Source organism: Arachis duranensis, chromosome 6 (genome assembly GCF_000817695.3).
Source record: "Arachis duranensis cultivar V14167 chromosome 6, aradu.V14167.gnm2.J7QH, whole genome shotgun sequence".
Classification (NCBI taxonomy): Eukaryota; Viridiplantae; Streptophyta; class Magnoliopsida; order Fabales; family Fabaceae; genus Arachis; species Arachis duranensis.
The window spans coordinates 82,519,378-82,539,441 of record NC_029777.3 but is presented as its reverse complement, the minus strand read 5'-3'; the positions used below and the strand labels follow the sequence as shown (position 1 = coordinate 82,539,441).

At 34.7% G+C, this 20,064-nt stretch overlaps 1 protein-coding gene and 1 pseudogene across 1 annotated transcript; both read right to left on the bottom strand.

Moving 5' to 3' along the window:
• Positions 1-1,077: 1,077 nt before the first annotated feature.
• On the bottom strand, positions 1,078-2,208 carry LOC107494277 (uric acid degradation bifunctional protein TTL-like). Its single transcript, XM_016115326.1, has 4 exons — positions 1,996-2,208; positions 1,767-1,868; positions 1,547-1,673; positions 1,078-1,400 (listed from the first exon to the last, which is right to left on the bottom strand). Exons 1-4 carry the CDS (start codon positions 2,206-2,208, stop codon positions 1,078-1,080), a joined length of 765 nt encoding a protein of 254 aa, XP_015970812.1.
• A 350-nt stretch (positions 2,209-2,558) lies between these two features.
• LOC127748497 (uncharacterized) lies at positions 2,559-16,869 on the bottom strand (annotated as a pseudogene).
• Between the last annotated feature and the right edge of the window lie 3,195 nt (positions 16,870-20,064).

The following is a 20,064-nucleotide window of genomic DNA, read 5'->3' as shown; positions in this document are numbered from 1 at the left end:
ATGCAATAGATTCGATTTAGTTTGGTTTTTACTATACAAAATTTTTTATATCAAATTCCATATAATATTCTTCCGTCCATTTTTAATAGTTTATAAATATTTTGAAAAAAAATTGTGTATATTTTAGAAGAAAGATTTGCGGTATAATTTAAATAAATTCATTAAAAAAATTTATTAAAAAATACATTTACTCAAATTCTAAATACAATACTCTTATATATAATCAATAATTTGAAAATTAAAAAAATAATATTATCTAAAAAAATTTATAAATTATCAAAAATGGACGGAAGAATATTATATAGAATTTAAATTGTTTTGCATTGATTTTTATATAAAATACTATTATCATTGTAATTATTCATTTTGTAACGAGTACAACTAGAATTTTACTAATTTAATTTTGTCAATTCAATTTAGTATTTACACGGTTAATTCGAATTTTATTAATTCGATTTATATAGAAATGTGTATATACGTAATTTTTTTATTTGGGACTTTAACGTAATTTTAAAATGTGTTTGATTTATGTATACGTTTTATCCCAAATGCATTTTAAAAAATCGCTGCTAAATAGAATCTGCCAACAGTTCTTGTGGTGGATTTGGGAGAGGCTACCAAAAGCTCTCATTTTGCAGCAGTTTTATTGTAACCGCCGCAAAATGTCGAGTTGGCGAATATACTTAGATACTCTTTTTGTAGCGATTTTCTTTCAACCGCTGCAATATTATTTTTAACTTGAATTTTTTTTGTTTACACATTACCTTGTTAAATCTATTCTAGTCCTTACTATTTTTTTTATGAAAAACATGTTTCAAACACTACAACTTAATGCATTAAATAAATTTTCGATTTTGTGTTATGTAAAATTCATTAATTAAAAAAATATTTATAAATTAATAATGTGCACAAATTTACTAATAAGATTTTTTCTTGTATTATCAGCGCATTTTGAGTTTGTATTCAAGCATAAATGGTAAAGAAAAAATCAAGTGAACATCTAAATTCATAAAGTAAAAACAAAGTTCAATAGAGCATAAAAATCAGAATTACTAAAGTAGACAAACAAGTATTGAGTCAAAATTTCTCATCAACATCGTATTGACCTGGCCATAAATACTCTATCAAAAATCTACTGCAGTCACGTGATAAAGGATATGATAAATCATCTCCAAACCATGGCTTTTTGTTCAGATCGAAGCCCCTTTTTGCAGCATGTACGTCATCTTCTCTATGTTGGGTGTATAAAGTTTCATTGTCTTCTTCTGGAACCTTATTGAGCTCAACATTCCTGGAGATGTCATATTCACCGGAGGAGATAGCGTCTAAATTGTCTTCTGAATTAGTGTCTGCCCCATCTAGAGTGTCATCAACTATTTTGCCTGAATATTCAGCTGACACTGAAAATATGAACATGCAACCAATAACATAAATCTACTTAAAAGAAAATTATAACTTCCAAGTCATTACCTAGTAATTAAGAAAAAAATTGCGAAATTATGGGAAGAGGACTTTAAACATTAACAAATACAAAATTAACGATTACCATCTCCTTCGTCGATAGTTTGGACAGATTTCTTGGAAAAAAACTCTCTAATAGAACGTTCTATATATTTTAATTCCTCTTTTGAAGCAATTTCCAACTCAACAACATGCATGTTACTAAAGCGCATCTGCATCATAATAAAATGTATAGTTCATGGTCTTTTTGTAAAGCATATTGTGTCTCTGTGATTCACTTTCTATGCTAGAAATTTATTTCTAACCTTTAATTCAGTAAGTATGTCTTCAAAGGTCCTACCAACTACAAATGTCACAAAAACATACCCAAATCTCTCCTCATACATTGATCCCCATTCATGAAGTTCCTACAAATTTTAGCATGAACGTAACAACTATTATTGGTTAAATGTTGTAAGAATATATCAACTTAAAATACTTATTATTCAAATATAGTTTAACTCAAGTTTTTAAGGGTATGGCTAACGAACAAACCTGCACAGTAGCTTCGTTCGCCATTTCCAAGTATTCATTAGAACAAGATCGTCCTGATATAGCCTCCAACCAAGACCTAACATTCAACTTACGGGACCATATGTCTCTGGCAACCGTAATTACATGTTTCAATGAAGGGAATGGAGAGGCCATAGCCATTTTGTTAGTGAATGTTGTGCCTGCACAGCATGATGAGAAATTCTTCGTTTCCATTTCTCCTATTACAGCACCATTTTATGTTGACTATATTGGTCAATGATAACAATATTGTAATTCAAGGTAATTTACTCGATATCATAATTTTCTTCATTGGAGATTAAGAACAACAATAATGATGATGACAACAACAATGCCTTGAAAACTGACTTTTGCTAGCAACAATCGTTGGAAGAAATGAGAAACTGGTGGTATTCATGAAAATCAACAAGAAATGAAAACTTAATTCAAATACGAAAATACAGATAGTAATATAACCAGCAAACTGTGTACATCATAAACACTGTTAAAAATATTAAACACACAAAGATCCTCTATAAATGATGTACAAATTTTCCATATTTTCACTATGCCACATCATCGATGTTATTAGAAACATCTTCTATTGGGTCTTCTATATCATCATCCTTTGTCAACTGTAAATCACTGATGTTCAACCCGGGCTGTGGAGAAAAAGCAGCTTCAACCTTTTCATTCTCTCCTCGCATGTTATACAAGTCTCGTGATTTTACATAAACCACTACACTCCATTCTTGATCTACTTCATCACGTACATAGTACACGAGATGAGCTTCTGATGCCAATATGTACAGTTCATCCTCTTCTCGATCATTGGTGTGAATCGGACGAGTGAAATTAATGCTGGTAAAGCCCAGATGGTCTTGTTTGATTCCTCTGCTGATAGTTGTATCAACCCAAATACATCTGAACAAAACCACTGTGAAATAGCAGCTCTAGTTCAATTCAATTATGTCCATAATTTTTTCATAATATGAAACACTACCAATAGCCACTCTATTGTCATGCATGCTTGCATAACTTCTTGTATTGGATGAGATATAAACTCCACTATTTTTGGTTTTCAGCCCATCTTCCTTTGTGATATTTCTAAACTTGTACCAATTGACGTTGTAGCCCCAAAACGTCTTGCCTGAAGCATGGGACCACATGCCAGCAACTTCATTTCTTTTAAATGTATAGTACTGTCCATTGGAACCTGGTACCATAAATTAGAAACTAGTTTTAATACTGGTTTTAATACTGGTTTTATAATAAAAACTGGTTTGTAAATGAATTTCTACAAAACTGGTTTTAAACTTGGATTCTTGGTTAAAAAATCTGGCTTGGAAATGGATTTCTACAAAACTGGTTTAAATTTGGATTTTGGGTTAAAAAATCCGGTTTTAAAAACTACATTAAAAAAAACTAGATTTTAAATTTGGATATTGAAAAACCAGATTTAAAATCAGATTTTAAATTTGGCTTTTAAAAAAATAGATTTAACATCGGTTTATATATAAAACCGAATTTACATAGTAAAACCGGTTTGAACCGATTTTTATTTTTTCAAGCCTGCTGGGAACTAGTTTCTTTTCTTAATCAAGTTCCAGTTTGGTTTTCTGAACCACAAAATTAGTTCTAAGGTGGATGCAGTTTGAATTTTTGAAAATCCAAACCATGCCCACCCTTGGTTATTGGACCTGAGAAAATCTGGTTGTAGTTATGGTTTATACTTGGACTGATTAACTATTTTATTTTTGTTCTTGGTTCGGATTTTTCTGATCCTGGTTAAGCTTGATGGTTGGGCTATTTTCTATTGTTATGTGGTTATTTGATCTGTTTTATAATATTATGATTTTGGTTGTGAGTTTTGGATCTAGAGTGTATGTTGTTCTTGTTTTAAAAAATTTCTTTTAAACTCTGTAATTTTTCAAAACTTATTTTTGTTACAGAATTCTGTTGGTGATGTACTGATATTTGTGTACTATTGATTTTTATATTGTCATTCTCTTGCTAATTGTCTAATGACCTTATGTTATGTAAAGGATTAATCAAATGCCAAGAAAACTTCGGTACACCGTTAGTACTGCAGCCGTAACTGTAGCTGCCCCTGATAGTTAAACCCATGCTACTCTGGTGAGTTAAGTAATGCACCACTTATTTCAAATGTTGATTTGCCTTTTAGTATATACTTTTATTCAATATAATTTGTGAGAATACAGAAAAAAATTGGTTGATGTACTAACTACTTTGTTTTTAGCAAACGAATGGAACGAAGGATATGGGAGCAAATACTTCAAGTGCACAGCGACGTGCTAGAGCGCCTCCACCTCCGCATTCTGGCAACGGTGTTTGACAATCTCGTGTTAACGCTGTACCGTTTCAACCACCGCTCAATGAAACACGGCTGGCTCCGTCAAGTGACATGGGGGACACTCGAGCTCCTGCAATACACACAAAGCATCCGGATTTACATGAAGTTGTAGATGACCATTTAGAAGATGAAGACTATGACCCAGAGGTGGATGAGTGATAAACTACTATTTTATGGTTTATATTGTATTTAATTGAGTGGTTTTATCAAGCTTTTCACCCACTTATTCATAAGATTTGCATGATTTTACAATTCCTTCCTAGTTTAGTTCAATGATTGAAAACATGCTTCTTTGGTCTTAATTTAGCTAATCTTAATCCTCTCTTGTTACCATTCGATGCCTTGATCTGTGCGTTAAGTGTTTCAAGCTTCATAGGGCAGGAATGACTTAGAGAATGAAGAGAAAGCGTGCAAAAATGGAAGGAACACAAGGAAATTGAGGAGATGACTAGTGAGAAGTCACGCGGTCGCCTGGCTCACGCGACCGCGTGAAATGGAAGAAATCAGAGTGACGCGTTCGCGTGCCTGACGCGACCACGCGGATTGGAAGCTGCATGAACGACGCGAATGCGTAGACAACGCGCACGCGTGATACGAAAAATGCTAAGTGACGCGATCGCGTGGACGACGCGGACGCGTGACGTGCGCGATCTGAAGAATTACAAAAGTCGCTGGCAGAGATTCTGGGCTGCATTTCAACCCAATTTTCGGCCTAGAAACACAGATTAAAGTCAGGGAACATGCAGAGACTCAACAGGCGATCATAACTCACAATTTTAGTTTTTAATAACTTCTGAATCTCTGCTTTCCTACTGCCTTCATCCAATCCTTCATACTCCTTTCTATGGCAAGGTGTATGTTGGGTGTCACCGTTGTCAATGGCTACTTCCCGTCCTCTCAGTGAAAATGGTCCTCTATGATTTCTGTACGGCTAATCAACTGTCGGATTTCTAGTCTCGAATGAAAAATACCATGCACAGATATCATATGGCTAATCAGCTGTTGGTTTTCAATCGTGTAGGAATAGGATTTACTATCCTTTTGCATCTGTCACTACGCCCTATAGTCGCGAGTTTGAAACTCGTCACAGTCATCCCATCCCAGATCCTACTCAGAATACCACAGACAAGGTTTAGACTTTTCGGATCTCAAGAATGCTGCCAATTGATTCTAGCTTATACCACGAAGATTCAAATCTTGGATTCAGATGCCCCATTGTCAGAGGGGAGTCGATGTGAATCGTTGATTAGTAACCCAAGAGATATACATTTAAGCTTGTTTTCATGTATAACGGAAGTGGTTGTCAATCACGCATTCATGAGTGAGAATGGTGATGAGTGTCACATAATCATCACATTCATCATGTTCTTGTGTGCGAATGAATATCTTAGAACAACAATAAGCATGAATTGAATAGAAGAACAATAGTACCTTGCATTAATACTCGATGAACAGCAGAGCTCCACACCTTAATCTATGGTGTGTAGAAACTCCACCGTTGAAAATACATAAGTGAAAATAAGGTAGGCATGGCCGTGAGGCCAGCCCCCAATGTCTAAGGACTAACAATAATCAAAGATGTTCCAAAAGCACGTCCAAAAATGTGAGTACAATAGTAAAAAGTTCTATTTATACTAAACTAGTTACTAAGGTTACAGAAATAAGTAAATGATGCAGAAATCCACTTCCGGGCCAACTTGGTGTGTGCTTGGGCTAAGTATTGAAGCTTTCACATGTAGAGGTCTTCGTTGGAGTTAAACGCCAGTTTGTAACTTATTTCTGGCATTTGACTCTAGCTTGCAACTTGTTTCTGGTGTTTAATGCCAGAATAGGGCAGAAAGCTGGCAATGAACGCCAGTTTGCGTCATCTAAACTCGGGCAAAGTATGAACTATTATATATTGTTGGAAAGCCCTGGATGTATACTTTCTAACGCAGTTGAGAGCGCGCCATATGGATTTCTATAGCTCCAAAAAAATCCATTTCAAGTGCAGGGAGGTCAGAATCTATCAGCATCAGCAGTCCTTTGTCAGCCTCTGATTCAGATTTTTGCTCAGATCCCTCAATTTCAGCCAGAAAATACCTAAAATTACAGAAAAATACACAAACTCATAGTAAAGTCCAGAAATATGATTTTTTCTAAAAAACTAATAAAAATATACAAAAAGTATCTAAATCATACTAAAAACTATATAAAAACAATGCCAAAAAGCGTATTAATTATCGCTCATCACAACACCAAACTTAAATTGTTACTTGTCCCCAAGCAACTGAAAACAAAATAGGATAAAAAGAAGAGAATATACAATGAATCTCACAATATCAATGAAACTTAGTCTCAATTAGATGAGCGAGGCTAGTAGCATTTTGCTTCCAAACAGTTTTGGCATCTCACTTTGACCTTTGAAATTCAAAATGATTGGCATCTATAGGAACTCAGAATTTTAGATAGTGTTATTGATTTTCCTAGTTCAGTATGTTGATTCTTAAACACAGCTACTTTATGAGTCTTGGCCGTGGCCCTAAGCACTTTGTTTTCTAGTATACCACCAGATACATAAATGCCACAGACACATAACTGGGTGAACCTTTTCAGATTGTGACTCAGCTTTGCTAAAGTCCCAATAAGAGATGTCCAGAGTTCTTAATCACACTCTTTTTGCTTTGGATCACGACTTTAACCACTCAGTCTCAAGCTTTTCACTTGGACCTTCATGACACAAGCACATGGTTAGGGACAGCTTGATTTAGCCGCTTAGGCCTGGATTTTATTTCCTTGGGCCCTCCTATCCATTAATGCTCAAAGTCTTGGATCCTTTTTACCCTTGCCTTTTAGTTTAAAGGGCTATTGGCTTTTTCTTCTTGCTTTTTCTTTTTCTTTCTTTTTTTTGCCACCTTTTTTTCACTGCTTTTTCTTGCTTCAAGAATCAATTTCATGATTTTTCAAATTATCAATAACATTTCTCTTTGTTCATCATTCTTTAAAGTGCCAACAATTTTAACATTCATAAACTTTACTATAAAAAATATGCACTGTTCAAGCATTCATTCAGAAAAAAAAAGTATTGTCACCACATCAAAATAATTAAACTAATTTCAAGATAAAATTTGAAATCCAAGTACTTCTTGTTCTTTTGTAATTAAGCACGTTTTTCATTTAAGAGAGGTGAAGGATTCATGAAATTATTCATAACTTTAAGATATAGACACTAGACACTAATGATCATGTAGTGAAGACACAAAACATAGCCAAACATAAAGCTCAAAACCGAAAACAGAAAAATAAATAGACAAGGAGATTAAGGAATGAGTCCACCTTAGTGAGGGTGGCATCTTCCTCTTGAAGATCCAATGGTGCTCTTGAGCTCTTCTATGTCTCTTCCTTGCCTTTGTTGCTCCTCCCTCATAGCTCTTTGATCTTCTCTAATCTCATGGAGAATGATGCAATGCTCTTGGTGCTTCACCCTTAGTTGGTCCATGTTGTAACTCGAGCCATTGAGTTGTTCCCAATAGTTGTGTGGAGGAAATTGCATCCCTTGAGGCATCTTAGAAATTTCTTGATGAGGATCTTCCTCATGCTCTTGTTGAGGTCCATGAATGGGCTCTCTTGTTTGCTCCATCCTTTTCTTAGTGATGGGCTTGTCCTTTTCAATGAGGATGTCTCCTTCTATGTCTCCTTTCCTGGCGTTAAACGCCAAGCTACAACCTGTTTCTAGCATTCCAGTTTGTTGCTTCTTTCTGGTGTTTAACCCCAGTTTGGTGCTTCTTTCTGGCGTTTAACACCCAGAATGGTGCCAGACTGGGCGTTAAACGCCCATTCTGCTACCCTTACTGGCGTTTAAACGCGAGTAAGTTTCTCCTCCAGGGTGTGCTGCATTTAATGCTATTTTTGAATTTGCTTTGATTTTTTGCAGTTATTTTTGTGACTCCACATGATCATCAACCTAAAGAAAACATGAAATAACATAGATAAATAAAAATTGGGTTGCCTCCCAACAAGCGTTTCTTTAATGTCAATAGCTTGACAGTGAGCTCTCATGGAGCTTCACATATGTTCAGAGCATTATTGGGGCCTCCCAACACCAAACTTAGAGTTTGAATGTGGGGGTTCAACACCAAACTTAGAGTTTGGTTGTGGCCTCCCAACACCAAACTTAGAGTTTGGCTATGGGGGCTTTGTTTGACTCTGCATTGAGAGAAACTTTTCTTGCTTCTTCTCCATGGTTACAGAGGGAGATCCTTGAATTTTAAATACAAGGTAGTCCTCATTCAATTGAAGGATCAACTCCCCTCTGTCCACATCAATCACAACTTTTGCTGTGGCTAGGAAGGGTCTTCCAAGGATGATAGATTCATCCTCATCCTTCCCAGTGTTTAGGATTATGAAATCAGCAGGGATGTAAAGGCCTTTGACCTTTACTAGCACGTCCTCTACCTATCCATAAGCCTTTTTCATGGATTTGTCTGCCATCTCTAATGAGAATTTGGAAGCCAGTACCTTAAAGATTCCCAATTTCTCCATTACAGAGAGTGGCATTAAGTTTATGCCTGACCCCAGGTCACACAGAGCTTTCTCAAAGGTCATGGTGCCTATGGTACAGAGAATTAAGAATTTACCATGATCCTGTTTCTTTTGAGGTAATGTCTGCCTAACTAAGTCATTCATTTCATTGGTGAGCAAGGGGGTTCATCCACCCAAGTCTCATTACCAAATAACTTGGCATTCAACTTCATGATTTCTCTAAGGTACTTAGCAACTTGCTCTTCACTAATATCTTCATCTTCTTCAGAGGAAGAATATTCATCAGATCTCATGAATGGCAGAAGTAGGTTCAATGGAATCTCTATGGTCTCTAGATGAGCCTCAGATTCCTTAGGTTCCTCAAATGGGAACTCCTTTTTCTCCAGAGGACGTCCCATGAGGTCTTCCTTACTGGGATTCACGTCTTCTTCCCCCTCTCTAGGTTCGGCCACACCAAGTAAGGTTATGGCCTTGCACTCTCTTTTTGGATTCTCTTCTGTATTGCTTGAGAGAGTACTAGGAGGAGTTTCAGTGACTCTTTTACTCAGCTGGCCCACTTGTGCCTCCAAATTTCTAATGGAAGACCTTGTTTCATTCATGAAACTTAGAGTGGCCTTAGATAGATCAGAGACTATGTTTGCTAAGCTAGAGGGGCTCTGCTCAGAATTCTCTGTCTATTGCTGAGAGGATGATGGAAAAGGCTTGCTATTGCTAAACATGTTTCTTCCACCATTATTAAAGCCTTGTTGAGGCTTTTGTTGATCCTTCTATGAGAGATTTGGATGATTTCTCCATGAGAGATTATAGGTGTTTCCATAGCCTTCACACATGTAATTCACCTCTGCCATTGCAGGGTTCTCAGGATCATAAGCTTCTTCTTCAGAAGATGCTTCTTTAGTACGGTTGGATGCATTTTGCAATCCATTCAGACTTTGAGAAATCATATTGACTTGCTGAGTCAACATTTTGTTCTGAGCCAATATGGCATTTAGAGCATCAATTTCAAGAACTCCCTTCCTCTGAGGTGTCCCATTACTCACAGGATTTCTTTCAGAAGTGTACATGAACTGGTTATTTGCAACCATGTCAATGAGTTCCTGAGCTTCTGTAGGTGTTTTCTTCAGGTGAATAGATCCACCTGCAGAATGGTCCAATGACATCTTAGACAATTCAGACAGACCATCATAGAATATATCCAGGATGGTCCATTCTGAGAGCATGTCAGAAGGACACTTTTTGGTCAGTTGCTTGTATCTTTTCCAAGCTTCATAGAGGGATTCACCTTCTTTCTGTCTGAAGGTTTGAACATCCACTCTAAGCTTGCTCAGCTTTTGAGGAGGAAAAAACTTGGCTAAGAAAGTCGTGACCAGTTTATCCCAAGAGTTCAGGCTATCTTTAGGTTGAGAGTCCAACCATGTTCTAGCTTTGTCTCTTACAGCAAAAGGGAAAAACATAAGCTTATAGACCTCGGGATCAACTCCATTGGTCTTTACAGTATCACAGATCTGCAAGAATTCAGTTAAGAACTAAAAAGGATCTTCTGATGGAAGTCCATGAACTTGCAATTCTGTTACATCAGAGAAACTAATTGAGGCTTTAGCTCAAAGTTGTTTGCTCCAATGGCAGGGATTGAGGTGCTTCTTCCATGGAAGTTAGAATTTGGTGCAGTAAAGTCACCAAGCACCTTCCTTGCATTGTTGTTGGGTTCGGCCATTACTTCTTTTTTGATATTCTTTGTAAGATTTTCTCTGGATTGTTGTGCTTTAGCTTCTCTTAACTTCTTCTTCAGAGTCCTTTCAGGTTCAGGATCTGCTTCAACAAAAATGCCCTTGTCCTTGCTCCTGCTCATATGAAAAAGAAGAGGATAGAAAAGAAGAGGAATCCTCTATGTCACAGTATAGAGATTCTTTTATGTGAGTAGAAGAAGAAAAGAATAGAAGAAGGAAAAGAGAAAAATTCGAACACATAGAGGAAGAGAGGGTTCGAATTTTAAGATGAAGAGAAGTGTTAGTAAATAAATAAATAAATAGAAAGGGATGATAGAGAGGAGAAAATTCGAATTTTAATTAAGAGAGAAGAAAAATATTTTTGTTTTTATTTTAATTATTAGTTAAAATTTGAAAATTAAAGGAAGAAGTAGAATAAAATTAAAATTTAAAATAATTAGTTAATTAAAAAGAATTTTGAAAAAGGGTAAGGAATTTTTGAAAATTAGAGAGAGAAAAGTAGTTAGGTGGTTTTGAAAAAGATAAAAAATAGTAAAACAAACAAAAAGTCAATTAGTTAGTTGAAAAAGATTTGAAAATCAATTTTGAAAAGATAAGAAGTTAGAAAATATTTTTGAAATTGATTTTGAAAAAGATATGATTTGAAAGAGATATGATTAAAAAGATATAATTGAAATTTATTTTGAAAAAGATTTGAAAAAGAAATTTAGAAAGATTTGATTTTTAAAATTGAATTTGATGACTTTGACTAACAAGAAACTAAAAGATATGATTCTAGAATTTAAAGATTGAACCTTTCTTAACAAGAAAGTAACAAACTTAAAATTTTTGAATCAAAACATTAGTTGTTAGTAATAATTTCAAAAATATTATGAAATGAAGATAAGAAAAAGATTTTGAAAATCAATTTTAAAAAATTTTCGAAAATATAAAAGAAAAATGAAAAAGATTTGATTTTTGAAAAAGATTTTGAAAAGATAAATTTTTGAAATTGAAATCTTGACTTGACTAATAAGAAACAACTTATTTAAAAAAAATTTTACTAAGTCAACCCAAAGATTTTGAAATTTATGAGTGAAATAAGAAAAATATATTTTTTATTTTTGAATTTAATGAGGAAAGAGAAAAACACCAATTTGAAGTACAACATAAAAATCATGAATCAGAACAACTAATGCATGCAAGAACACTATGAATGTCAAGATGAATATCAAGAACACTTTGAAGATCAAGATGAGTATCAAGAACTTATTTTTGAAAAATTTTCAAGAAAAGAAAAACATGCAAGACATCAAACCTAGAGATTTTTCACGTTTAGACACTAATAATTCAAAAATGCATATGAAAAACAACAAAAGACACAAAACAAGAAAATATGAAGATCAAACAAGAAGACTTGTCAAGAACAACTTGAAGATCATGAAGAATGCAATGCATGAATTTTTTTGAAAAATGCACAAATTTTAGAAACATATAATTGACGCCAAACTCAAAAATTGACAATAGACTCAAACAAGAAACATAAAATTTTTGGTTTTTATGATTTTATTAATTTTTTTTTTGGATTTTTCAAAAATTATTTTGGAAAAACGAAAAAGAAGAAAAAAATTTTGAAAGATTTTTGAAAACTTTTTGAAAATAAAATAAAAGTTGAAACAAGAAGAAAATTACATAATCTGAGCAACAAGATGAACCGTCAGTTGTCCAAACTCGAACAATCACCGGTAACGGCGCCAAAAACTTGGTGCACAAAATTGTGATCTCAATGGCGCCAACAACTTGGTATGCATAATTGTAATCTCAACTCTTTTTCACAACTTCACACAACTAACCAGGAAGTGCACTGGTCGTCCAAGTAATAAACCTTACGTGAGTAAGGGTCGATCCCACGGAGATTGTCGGCTTGAAGCAAGCTATGGTCATCTTGTAAATCTCAGTCAGGCGGATTCAAATGGTTATGGAGTTTTGATAATTAAAATATAAACAAACATAAAATAAAGATAGAGATACTTATGTAATTCATTGGTGGAAATTTCAGATAAGCATATGGAGATGCGTTATTCCTTCTGAATTTCTGCTTTCCTACTGCCTTTATCCAATCCTTCATACTCCTTTCTATGGCAAGGTGTATGTTGGGTGTCACCGTTGTCAATGGCTACTTCCCGTCCTCTCAGTGAAAATGGTCCTCTACGATTTCTGTACGGCTAATCAACTATCGGATTTCTCGTCTCGGATGAAAAATACCATGCACAGATATCGTTTGGCTAATCAGCTGTTGGTTCTCGATCGTGTAGGAATAGGATTTACTATCCTTTTGTGTCTGTCACTATGCCCTATAGTCGCAAGTTTGAAGCTCGTCACAGTCATCCCATCCCAGATCCTACTCGGAATACCACAGACAAGGTTTAGACTTTTCGGATCTCAAGAATGCTGCCAATTGATTCTAGCTTATACCACGAAGATTCTAATCTCGGATTCAGATGCCCCATTGTCAAAGGGGAGTCGATGTGAATCGTTGATTAAAAACCCAAGAGATATACATTCAAGCTTATTTTCATGTAGAACGGAAGTGGTTGTCAATCACGCGTTCATGAGTGAGAATGGTGATGAGTGTCACATAATCATCACATTCATCATGTTCTTGTGTGCGAATGAATATCTTAGAACAAGAATAAGCATGAATTGAATAGAAGAACAATAGTACTTTGCATTAATACTCGAGGAACAGCAAAGCTCCACACCTTAATCTATGGTGTGTAGAAACTCCACCGTTGAAAATACATAAGTGAAAATAAGGTAGGCATGGCCGTGAGGTCAGCCCCCAATGTCTAAGGACTAACAATAATCAAAGATGTTCCAAAAGCTCGTCCAAAGATGTGAGTACAATAGTAAAAAGTTCTATTTATACTAAACTAGTTACTAGGGTTACAGAAATAAGTAAACGATGCAGAAATCCACTTCCAGGCCCACTTAGTGTGTGCTTAGGATGAGCATTGAAGCTTTCACATGTAGAGGTCTTTCTTGGAGTTAAACGCTAGTTTGTAACTTGTTTCTGGCATTTGACTCTAGCTTGCAACTTGTTTCTGGCGTTTAACGCCAGAATAGGGCAGAAAGTTGGCGTTGAACACCAGTTTGCATTGTCTAAACCCGAGCAAAGTAAGAACTATTATATATTTCTGGAAAGCCCTCGATGTCTACTTTCCAACGCAGTTGAGAGAACGCCATTTGGATTTCTGTAGCTCCAAAAAAGCCATTTCGAGTGCAGGGAGGTCAGAATCCATCAGTATCAACAGTCCTTTGTCAGCCTCTGATTCATATTTTTGCTCAGGTCCCTCAATTTCAGCCAGAAAATACCTGAAATTACAGAAAAATATACAAACTCATAGTAAAGTCCAGAAATATGATTTTTTCTAAAAAAACTAATAAAAATATATTAAAAAGTATCTAAATCATACTAAAAACTATATAAAAACAATGCCAAAAAGCGTATAAATTATCTGCTCATCAACCACTCATCCATCTCAACATCTTCATCTCTGCCACACTCAGCTTATGTTCGTGCTCCCCTTTGGCCACCCAACACTCTGTACTATAAAGTATAGCCGGTCTTATAGCAGTGCGATAGAATTTACCTTTAAGTTTTAAATGCACTTTTGTCGCATATAAAACCAGATGCACTCTGCCATTTGACCAACCTGCTTGGATCCTATGATTTACATCAAGTTCAATCTCTCTATTATCATGTATGATGCACCCAAGATACTTAAAACTTTTAACTTTTGGTAGGATATTTTCTCCAATCTTCACCTCTATATTAGGTTTTCCCTTCTCAGACTGAACTTACATTCCATATATTCCGTCTTGCTACAGCTTATGGGCAAACCATACACTTCTAGAGCTTTCCTCCATAAGTTCAACTTCTTATTTAGGTCTTCCTATGACTCTCCCATAAGGACAATATCATCGACAAAAAGCATGCACCATAGCACAGGCTCTTGGATGTGCTCTGTGAGTACTTCCAAGACTAGTGTGAAAAGATATAGGCTTAAGGATGATCCCTGGTGTAATCTTATACCAATAGGAAATTTCTCTGTCACACCACCTTGAGTGAAACACTAGTTGTGGCCCCATCATACATGTCTTTAATTACACAAATATATGCGATCCTTACTCTCCTCTTTTCTAAAACCTTCCATAAGACCTCCCTTGGTACCCTAGCGTACGCTTTTTCCAAATCAATAAACACCATATGTAGATCCCTTTTATTACTACGATATCTCTCCCTCATCCTTCTTAATAGGTATATCGCTTCGGTTGTGGATCTGCCTGGCATAAATCCAAATTGGTTCTCTGTTACTTGTGCCTCTTTTCTTAACCTCCGTTCTATCACCCGTTCATAACTTCATAGTATGGCTCATGAGCTTGATCCTGCTATAGTTTTTGCAACTTTGTATATCCCCCTTATTCTTGTAGATAGTTACCAAGGTGTTTTTTCTCCACTCATTAAGCATCTTCTTTAACCTTAAAATCTCATTAAAAAACTTGGTTAACTAGTTAATGTCTTTCCCTCCAAGGCCCTTCCAAAACTCAATCGGGATATTATCAGGTCCTACTGCCCTGCCATTTTTCATCTGCTTTAGAGCCTCTTTTACCTCGAAGTCTCGAATCTTTCGATAGTAGTCAAAGTTTTGATCTTCTTCCCTTGTGCATAACCGACCAAGGTTCGGAAGAGTCTTCTGTCCTTCATTAAATAACTCGTAGAAGTAGCTCTTCCACCTTTCATTAATCTTCTCCTCTTGAGCCAGCACCTCTCCACCCTTATCCTTTATGCACTTAACCTAATCCAAATCTCTCGTTCTTCTTTCACGGCTCTTTGCGATTCTACAAATACATTTTTCCCTTCTTTCGTGTCCAAAGACTAGTAGAGACTCTCATATGCTCTTGTTCTTGCCTCACTCACAGCCACTTTTGTCTCTTTCTTAGCCGCCTTATAGTTTTCCCAATTATCTGCATTGCGACATAAAGACCACTCTTTAAAGCACTCCCTTTTTATCTTTATCTTTTCTTGTACACTCGCATTCCACCACCAAGACTCCTTGTCTCTTGATCTTATTCCTTTAGATTCACCAAAGCATTCTTTTGTTGTTCTTCTAATAACTTCTGCCATCTCCCTCCACATCTCTTTCGCGCTTCCTTTTCCATCCCATTTTGCCTTTTCTCCTACCTGTCTTAGGAAACTTTTTTGTTCCTCACCTTTCATCCGCCACCACCTCGTCCTTGGGTTCTTCGTATAATGTCTTTTCCTCAACTTTTGCTCAATGCAAAAATCTATGACGAGCACCTTATGTTGTGTTGTCAAACTCTCTCCCGGATAATTTTACAATTAATGCAAAATTTCCGGTCGATTCTCCTCAACAAGAAGAAGTCGATTTGAGAGCTTGTCATGCCACTCTTATAGGTTATAAGATGTTCGTCTTTCTTTTTAAAACATGTATTTGCAATGAAAAGGTCAAAGGTTGAGGAAAAGTTCAAAATAGTTTTACCCTCGGCATTGATCACACCAAAATCATGAACTCCGTGAATACTTCCATACCTAGTCACTTCTCTTTCAACATGGCCATTTAAATCTCCTTCGAAGAAAATCTTATCTGACGAAGGTATTCCTTAGACCAAACTCTCTAGATCCTCCCAAAACTTTATCTTGTGTTGTTCGTCCGAATCCACTTGCGGTGCATAGGCGCTAATCACATGAAAAGCACCTCCCTCCACCACAAGTTTGATAGAGATTATCCGATCTTACACCTTCTTGATATCCACTACGTCATTCTTCCACTGCTTATCCACAACAATACCAACCTCATTCCTATTCTTCACATTTCCTGCATACCAAAATTTGAAACCAGAAGTATCCAACTCCCTAGCCTTTGCACCAACCCATTTTGTTTCTTGTAGGCACATAACGTTAATCTTTCTCCTTGTCATGGTGTCCACCACCTCCATGGACTTTCTTGTTAGAGTGCCTATGTTCCATGTCCCAAATCTCAACCTTCTGTCGCTCCGACCTTTACATTTTACTTTGTGAACTAGCTTATTTATCCTCGTCCGTTCACAAAAACGCGGGAACTCTTGCTCATTTAACACTACATCCGAGCACCAATCCAGCGGCTCTTGCTCATTTGACACCGTACTCGAGCCATACAGCGCGTTGCTTTCGGGCAACGACCTAGCTTTAGCGCAATAATATCTTTGATTCATGTCATGAGGGTTCGACTATCTTTTTATGTTGGTTTTCGAAGATCTAACACAACCCTCCTCCTTTATCTGGTCTTGGGACCGGCTATGTATCGCAAGTGTAACATAGGCGGAGTTAATAGCAAGAAAGAGACTCGAAGAAGTAATTAATTTAAATTCAGTTTCAGAATTTTGACTTGTTTTTGGTAATATAGTGGTGTCTGTTATATGATTGTGTCTTGATGAATGTTATAGGAGCAACAACAGGGAAGGCCTATTAGTAGATGAGAGATATGGACCATGAATCATAAAAAAAAGAATGGTTCGTATATGAATGAAGATGCGCGTGTTATTGGGGTAAATCATGTTCTTTAATTTTTCAAATTTCTTTTTGCAATTAATACCATTGAATTTAAATTAGTGTAAATTCGAATCTCACATCTCTACAGGGAGCAATTGAACATATTGAGAGCCAAGATGCCTCCAGCAAGAAATTTTCATAGAATGATTCCCTTGCACGAATGTTTGGAAAGGAGCACTTAGGAAGAGTTCGTGGACTAGGTTTCGCTCCATGTCCCACTCAGTGTTTTTGTAACATTCCACAGTAATCTGACTCTGGTGTGTAGATTGGGGAGTATCATATGGAGATTGTAAAACTTAAGGCAGAGGCAACAAAACTCAAGGCAATGGCAGCAGAAGAAAAGACAAAGAGATAGAGAATGAAGGCAAAGGCAGCAGAGGATAAGGCAAAAATGCAGACAATAAAAAATTTGTTAAGATGCATAATTCAGCAACAAGGAGGTAATTTGCCACCTGAAATAGCTGCAGATCTGGATTCTTTGGGAAGTGCACCGACCTCATCCCATACAAGATGATGTGCTGGCACTAATGATCTGAATGATAAATCTTGGAATCTGAATACTTTTTAACTGTTCATTGTCCTAATGACTTTTGAGATATTTAGTTATAGTTTACAGAAATCGATGCACTGAATTCAAATTACTATTATAATGATTCACTTTTGCATATATATTTTTGTTCTATTTTATGTGTTTTAGTTTGATTAGTTGTTAGTTGTTTTAATAAATTAAAGCAACTTAGTGGAAGAACGTATAAGGAATAAAAGAATTGGCATATATTATTATAAATTTGGATTTTTTTTAAAAAGTATAACTCTGTATTTGGCAGCGGTTACAAATCTGCCGCTATATCTTGATAGAACTTTTCAACAGATGACATTTTACAGCGGTTAACAACTGCTGCCATTTCCAAGCAGACCTATTTACGATTTCATAACGGATAGAACTGCCGCAAAACTATGCCGCTGCAAAATACCATTTAGCAGGGATTATACCAGTGGTTATTATTAATCGCTGCTAAAGATTTATCCAGATGCTATCTTCCAGCTGGTTATCAACCGCTGCTAATCGACTGCAAAAGCGCTATTATTTGCTGGATGTGGTGTAGTAATAAAGGTTAAAAAAAAGGGTACTCCCTCCTTCTCAAATTTATTTTCTTCATTTAGTTGAATAAAAAATTATTGTACTTAAATATATATTTGTTTAGGTATATTTAGTTTTTTGACAAATTTATAAAAAAAAAACAGGATGGAAAGTATAATAGTATCCAATAATATGTTTATTCATCGTTATGTAACTAAAGATTGTAGGAATTTTAAAATTTTTTATGGAAATAACATTTGACTTATTTTTATAACATTTCAATTAATTTATTGACTAATATCCTTTTTTATTTCATTTTATAATTATACTTATTATAACCTGAAATTCAGTAGTAAAAAATTGGGAAATATATAGTACCTTATTTAAACTTAGAACTAATGGTTAGATAAAGCCATTCTTGGACTTTCCCATAAAAGTCGTTCATTGTTTGATAAATATAAAAGACTGTCTCTCTATATCGCACATTTACACCATATCAATTAGTTAAATTTTGAATAGAGAGTATAGAAATATAATTATTTATGTTTTTTTTAATCTTTTTAAGTTTTTAGGACAAATTGTATTATGATCAAATATCAGGTCTCTATATTTAAAATGTTTAAAATTTGATCTTTAGTGAATCTTAAAAATAAAAAAATAACATAAGACAAATAAAATAAAAGAAAATTTATGAAAAATTTAAACAAATTCAAAAAAATGCTCTTGTATAAAAGAGAGTATAGAGATATAATTACTCATATTACTTTTTTCTATTAACTAAAATTTTTAGGAAAAATAATATTATGATAGAAAAATTTGAGATTGAACTTAAGAGAGACCTCCAACATTTTTCGCTAATAACTTTTGAAGGGTAAATAAAAACCCAATGTAGGTCATGTTTATTTGTATGAAAGAGAACATGATCATTTACTAATTAAAATAAATTGATTCTTAACATTATTATTTTGAGATATTATGAATTTTTTATTAAAGATTTCTTAAATAATAACGAAAATTGATTTTGTGAAGATTTTATTTGTAATATGTGAAAAATGATTTAAACATAAGACTATGTATCACCATTATTACCACTATATTAATTATCTTTATTATTATAATTTTTACTTCTATTATTTTTATTATTCTCTTTTTACCATCTTTAACACCAACACTAATATCATTAATATTGTCATTTTCTTTACACATTTTTATTGTAATGATATTTTTTGTGATATCATTTTCAACAATTATTCTTCTCCATTTAAACACCATCAATAAAAGAATTTTTAAAAATAAATTGATTAATAATTTAGTTTGTAAAAGTTTAAAAATTTCACAAATTATAAATATTATTTTTTTAAATTATTCATGTATTTAATTAAATTATTATTAACTATTATTAACTATCAATTGTTTATAAAAATAACTGAATTTTCACTCTTGTACTTGCGTAACATAACTTTCTTGCATAAGTAGCATTCATCGTTGGAATATTTAGAACCTTAAAAAAAAGCTAAGACAAATATCAAAGAAATCTCAAGTTAAGTGATAATGGATGTATGGATAAGCTCTGTTTCGTGTTTCCAATGGTTAGGACTTAGGGGTGCTGACTATGAAACTAATAAGGCAATCAATTAGTTAGATGTTGACCCTCTTTTGTTGATTCATGGCAGAAATAGATTAATTACATTTTACTCTTAATTTCTTTTAATAATTAAAATGATCCATTTCTATTGATAACAAGCCCACTATTTTTTTTCTGGCGAGTGTATGAATG

Bases quoted from the DNA above. Each gene is read 5' to 3' on its own strand.
- LOC107494277 (XM_016115326.1), bottom strand. From the start codon at position 2,208: ATGGAAACGAAGAATTTCTCATCATGCTGTGCAGGCACAACATTCACT. The intron at 1,869-1,995 runs GTTTGTTCGTTA...TAAAATTTGTAG, and splicing joins CGAACGAAGCTACTGTGCAG to GAACTTCATGAATGGGGATC. The intron at 1,401-1,546 runs GTAATCGTTAAT...TCATATTTTCAG, and splicing joins AACTATCGACGAAGGAGATG to TGTCAGCTGAATATTCAGGC.